The sequence below is a fragment of the Amblyomma mixtum genome, chromosome 3, assembly GCF_055824585.1.
Source record: "Amblyomma mixtum isolate Tamu chromosome 3, ASM5582458v1, whole genome shotgun sequence".
In the NCBI taxonomy this organism is placed as follows: Eukaryota; Metazoa; Arthropoda; class Arachnida; order Ixodida; family Ixodidae; genus Amblyomma; species Amblyomma mixtum.
This window is the reverse complement of record NC_143014.1, coordinates 144,016,788-144,022,598: the sequence shown is the minus strand read 5'-3', so window position 1 is coordinate 144,022,598 and position 5,811 is coordinate 144,016,788. Positions and strand designations below refer to the sequence as shown.

General features: G+C 43.6%; 1 protein-coding gene across 1 annotated transcript; it reads right to left on the bottom strand.

Moving 5' to 3' along the window:
* Positions 1-1,013: 1,013 nt before the first annotated feature.
* On the bottom strand, positions 1,014-5,040 carry LOC149352235 (uncharacterized). Its single transcript, XM_089581399.1, has 5 exons — positions 4,882-5,040; positions 3,242-3,303; positions 2,553-2,648; positions 1,618-1,644; positions 1,014-1,131 (listed from the first exon to the last, which is right to left on the bottom strand). The coding sequence occupies exons 1-5, from the start codon at positions 4,973-4,975 to the stop codon at positions 1,063-1,065; spliced, it is 348 nt and encodes a 115-aa protein (XP_089437525.1). The 5' UTR covers positions 4,976-5,040; the 3' UTR covers positions 1,014-1,062.
* Between the last annotated feature and the right edge of the window lie 771 nt (positions 5,041-5,811).

Sequence of the window (5,811 nt, the reverse complement as noted above, 5' to 3'; positions counted from 1 at the left end):
TCAAAGTACTCTCCACTTACAATGATACGTTTGTCGAATCTTTGATTTCATTTTTCAAAACAATGTTTAAATTCATCTTTTGTGATGCTTGACAGTCCCTCCGTCGTTTTTTTCTTCACCTCAGCAACATCAGCGAAACGCTTTCCATTCACCTGTCTTTTCATTCTAGGAAACAAAGAAAGTAGCACGTGGCAAGGTCGGGTGTGTATGATGGTTGAGGAACAGAGGGCATGCCATTTTTGGTCCGAATTTGTGGTAGAGACAGGGCTGTATGAGCAGGGGCATTGCCATGGTGGAAAAACCAGTCACCCGTCTGCCACAAATCAGGCCGCTTCCACCGAACACTGTAGCCCAATCTTTTCAAAACATCCAAGCAGAAAGCCTGGTTAACTGTCTGACTCTGCGGAACAAATCTGAATGGACGACTCCTCTCACGTCGAAAAAACAAATCAGCATTGTTTTGAGGTTTGGTTTCACCTGACGAGCTTTCTTGAGGCGAGGTGAATTTGAAGTTTTCCATTGGCATGACTGTTGCTTTGATTCAGGATTTAATTCAGGAACACTTGAGTTGTACCCATAGCATCTTCCTTGAACATCTTTCTGAATATTTCAAGAGTTTCCGTTCCACTTTTCCGAGAAAAGATCAGAATTTCACCGGCGCACGCTGTTCACGAAAATCAGCCATTGCAAAAACGACGCTCACACAAAACAGTCGTCACTATAAAACTCTGCCTAAACTAGTCTGACCTCCTTCAGCGACGGCACTCGGCTTACCGACTCTGAAATGTTCATTCTATGCGCTCCTAGCGGCAAAACACGGTACCACAGAAGCTGTGCCGATTCAAAAAATTAGTCCGGTTTCTTTTGGGTACCCCCTCGTATTGATAACTTAATGGAGACCTAATGGGCAAGTCACGCAACTCTTCTCGCCTTTGCTTTTGTGAGGACCGCAGATCCGTCGTCCCCAGTACGGTGCTCACAATACCCTTTGAATAATGAGGATTGAAGCAGTCTTTGGTGTGATATTTTTGTTGTCAATGAAATTTATTAGAGTTCTTGTGACTAGCTAGCTTGGTGAGCTGCGTCCCGGCAGGCAGAGATGGTGGTGCGGAAGGCATCCTTCTCGGCATCCTGAAAAGAGAAGGGAGAAAACGAAATTAGCCGGCAAGGAAAATAATGAAAAGGGCAATGAAGTCATTGCTTCCATATGTCTTTCGTTATTCGAGAACTGGAGCGGAACACAAACGCCATGAGCGTGGTCTCTGAGAATACAGGCAAGTTTTTGTGCGCGGGAAAAAATCTTTGTATTACTTTGAACTTACCAACTATTCACTAATCCTTCGGTGCAAGAACCGTATTATCAAGAGCTGCATTTTAAATTTTATTCTTCCTTATAATTCGCTTGGAGACAAACAGAAAATTTTATTTCAATATATGTATAAATACATTTTTACTTTGGCTAAGCTTTCTTTTGGGCGGAGAGGTTCCGGTTAGTGGCGTTTGGTCTACGTTTTGCTGAATATCTCTGGTTCGTTATTATCATGATACGAACACTGACACTGCTTCATGGCGCTCCTCAGAGCTTGAAATTTAAAGCAGACACAGAAGCTCACTTACCGTGAAAAATTCGTTTCCAGAGTGCTCCTGAATTGAAAGGGAGAGAAGTTGCACGACAATCAGTGCGTTTCGCTACACACGTTCGAAATCAAACATTGCATTACAGTACCACCTTCCTTCGCTCTTTTATTTTTAAGTCATACCTTCCAAATTTCGCCCCCATAAAGCGTGCCAAGCCTCGTTTTTTACCCTTGGCAACTATGCAAGTAAGGCTTGTTCTTAAAACTCAGCCACGTCAAGTTCCTGAAGCTGCTGGTCGACAGCAACAGGTCCACTGCCATTGCAAAAGCCTTCCGCCGTAGGCACGTTCATGAATAGCAACGATGGCAGGCACTGAAGAGCAAGCAGCCTGACGAACACCCATGCACTGCAAGCCTCTGAACAATAAATGCCATTCACCTCAATGGAATTTCAGGCATTGTATTCTTATAACCAGGGGTGTTATTTATTCTAAAGGTCGTTTGAATGATGTATCACCCACGCAAGGCCCAGCGGCATGAACTCATGATGTTGCATTTCGGAACAAGCAGGTTGAAAATTTTGGGCCCTATGGAGCGCGAAATGAGGTAGAATAGAGAAAGTTTTCAGTTGTGCTACATCTTGTATAATGTTATTTGCGTTACTTAGCATTACTGGCTTCTGTTAACAATGTCTGTGCTCGTGGTTCCTTCCCGAACCCATTAGTTAATTCGCATGCGTGCGCCTCATCGTTTGAGATTTCACTCTGGTGTTGTTTTTTTTTTTTTAATTTGGGCGCGAATACCGCCAGGAATGTGCTTTTTTTGTATACTTTAATACGAGGGACTCGATAGGAGCCTTCTCGCTAAAATCAGATAACACTTACAAAAGAATGCAAAATTGTGTGCCCTCAATATTGTCGCCTGCTGGCAGAAGTAGGGAAAACCGAGAAAATCAGACCATGAGACCCCACTCACCAGAGTGCCCTGGTTCCGCTCACACATTTTCTGGAAAACGCAGTGCAGCTGGTCGCATTCGAGGCGCTCCTGCATTGCGTTCAGCTTGGTCCGAATCTAAAAAAGAAGAGGAAGCATATAAGGCAGTTTCTCCTCTAACAAGGCAAAGACACTATATGGCCAGCATCCGAAGCCGTCCGAATTGTTCTGTAAACATAAGTAGAAAATTACATGTTATCCATCCTATATCTGCTGACAAACCGATGGTAGTACTTGAATTTACAACATCGTTCGAGCGACACAAGGCGCGTAATGGGACAACTAATTTACAAGTGTGATTAAAAGTAAATTCACGAGATACGCAGTAAAGGCGCATTAATGAGTACAGAGCCGCTGATGGCTGGTGGCCTCGTGCGTTAACTACAAATATTTGGGCTGCCGCTTAGGGGCCCGTCTATTAACACTTAGTTGTGATCATGTGATAACGGCGCTGTCTCGGCGTCGCACCTTCATGATTGTACGTGCGTGCTTGAGAAGTAAAATATAGCCCCGATATTCTTCTTGGTGATAGCGCCTTACATTCGCACAGCGAGCACAAAACTATAGTATAATAGGGATTTAGGAAATGAATGAAACAATTCGGTCATTGCGCTTATGCTAGTAATTATGCTGAAGCTACCTAGAAAGAAATGATCAATAAAAACTCAGACCGCTTCATCGAGGCGCTCCTGGAGGCATCCGACAAGTGCGACCTGTGCTTCTCTTTCCAGAGCTGAAAAAGAAAAAAAAAGAAAAAGATGTTGAAACAGACTTTGTTTAGGGATGTGCTCATATATCCATAAGAAATCGTATCTTTCTGGCACTAAAGGACGGGAAAGAATGCCTTTGTAGGCATCTGCAATCTGTTAGGGCTAATGACGATCGCATTTAAACAATTATTCAATGCCGGACTCAGTACCAAAAATGTCGTACAGAGTGTTTTGCGAAAGGTGTAACAAAATACATTTAAATTCACTAGCTAGGGAGTGCAGTGCGACGCTCTCTGTGAGCCATGGCACATTCTGTTCCGAATCTTGGGTGGGCCGTTGTGTAAAACCAATCAAAGGCACTCGACCCAAGGAGACAGCTCTCGTGATCATGTGATCAGAGAGGTGGTTACAGGTATACTTTAAACGGCTCAACTCCAACAGGGTGCCACATTTAATTTCTCAATTTCTCAGGCAGGGTCATCAGGCCAAAAGAACACGTATTAACTAGCAATTATTGCTCGTATTTAGCATAGTGCATACATTTTCTGTAATTTATGGAATTGTATTCCGTTCTTTGCGGCACGTTATTCTTGATGGTCGGAAAAGGAAATCTTTCTCCTTTGTCTATAGGGCAATAATGACCCCGTAATATTTGGCCCCTGTTATGCTGCCTGGCTCAATCATTAACAGTTTCTGGGAAGATAATATTTTTATCCTAGCGGCGGTATGCCGCAAACGAGTGGTAATTAAGAGCCACCAGAGATGCTGTAAAACCTTTTAATCTCAACAAAACACCTGCGTGAAGTGGTGACAGAATCAGTGATGATCATCATAAAGTAGGAGTTGTTGGAAAAATTATAATAAAGATTTGTAAAGGAGAGAAACGTAGAATATGTATACATTGTGAGCTTATAGAATAATGGTTAACCTCGTCTGTAACCTTCACTTAACCGCGTGCTCTAGATTCTCACAGGCCTTGTGTCGTTTGAATTCAGTATTCATTATTCAGGAAGTGCTAAAAGAAAGTATCCTCCCTCAAAAGAATTCAGCGCTGCGTTCAGAACATACTCCTCTCATCTGACTGAAGAGAACAGTATGCTCTTGACGGGTGGTGCAGAGTCTTGGTTTTGATAATGGGTTAGGAGCGCCGAGTTTAATGTTAGTAATAAATATATGCACAACGAAAACCTTCACGCCGAATTTTGTTCAGCAACAGCCCAAGAGTCTTTGCGACAAGAGCACATAATGGTGTTTATGAAAAAAATGATATAAACATCGGCTCGCGCCCCGAGATATAATCATATTATTACGCACTTCATGGAAGTGCGAAAAGCTTCTAGAAAGCGAGTAGAACCACACGAAATGACTCGCTCATCACTGCAGGTTCATTTCTACAGCACCCCTACGCCTTCACGCGCCCTGAAATTATTGCACAACGCACGCCTCAGCTCACAGCTCTTGGAGCACTGGCGCAATTTTTCTTGTAGAAATAATTTGAAACAACGCGAATGTCTAATTCTGCAATATCACCACATCCATCGTAACAGAAACCGGAGTGACAGAATACAAGCCATGAGCACAGGAATACCGCTGGTACGTACCGCAGACGGAACCGTGGTGGTGCTCGTCATGGTCCGCAGAGGCCAGGCCGACCAGGCCGACCAGCATAAGGGCAATGAGCGCTTTCGGATTCATTGCTTCCGTGGAGAGAGGAGTCCGCTCTGTGCTTCTGTGGTGACGCGTCTTACCGCAGGCGTAAGGTCTGCTTATAAAGCACCCCTCGGCTCCTAACCTTGAAGGACTCTTATCTTTCACCCGGAGTTTTTTTGATAACCGAAGGAAGGGCTTGCGTGATTTCACTGCATTGTACAATCTGAGCAGGAAAAAAAAAGAGAAAGAAGTGGCAGAGATAGAGATGGTCTTCTCCCTCATTTGACGAAAGCAGGACTTGCGCCACTTTGTGAGCCAGCGTGAAGGGCATTCCTAATCTATATTTCGGTCGCACACGACACACTAAAATGGCGAAAGGGGTTGTCGCCACAGAGTAGCACTATGAAACATTTCGTAGTGCTTTATTGTCATGTGTCTTGTGGTTACTTCGTATGCTAATTATGTGCACGTTTATAGTTTTCGCTCCAGTGTCAGCAGCTTTAAAAAATGTGCTTTATGTAACTGTTGCGATCCAAACTTGGATGCAATTTTTGTAGGAGACAACGAGACGTGGCAGTGCGTGAAGAAGTCCTGTCACCTACTTCTGGCGCAGTCATCATAGACTACAGTAAGCGATATGAAAATTTACCGAAGGCGCCTAAGTCTAGTTACGTGCTTTCATTGCGGAAGCGTTGTTATTTATTTTTATTTATTTTTTATTTTATCATTTTTGTTACTGATTCAATTCTACCTACCTTGCTCACAAAACACCTACTCATTAGGATACAGTCGTACGGCAACGCATTTACTAGGTTCCCTTTAGTCTGCTAAGAAGCAAAGCAATTTTGTGACCCATGGATTACCTGCTGCCTTCGCTGTCT

Coding starts and splice junctions, on each gene's coding strand:
- LOC149352235 (XM_089581399.1), bottom strand. CDS start 4,975: ATGAATCCGAAAGCGCTCATTGCCCTTATGCTGGTCGGCCTGGTCGGC. Junction 2,649..3,241: donor AGGAGCGCCTCGATGAAGCG/GTCTGAGTTTTT, acceptor CTTCTTTTTTAG/ATTCGGACCAAGCTGAACGC. Junction 1,645..2,552: donor AGCGGAACCAGGGCACTCTG/GTGAGTGGGGTC, acceptor CTTTCAATTCAG/GAGCACTCTGGAAACGAATT.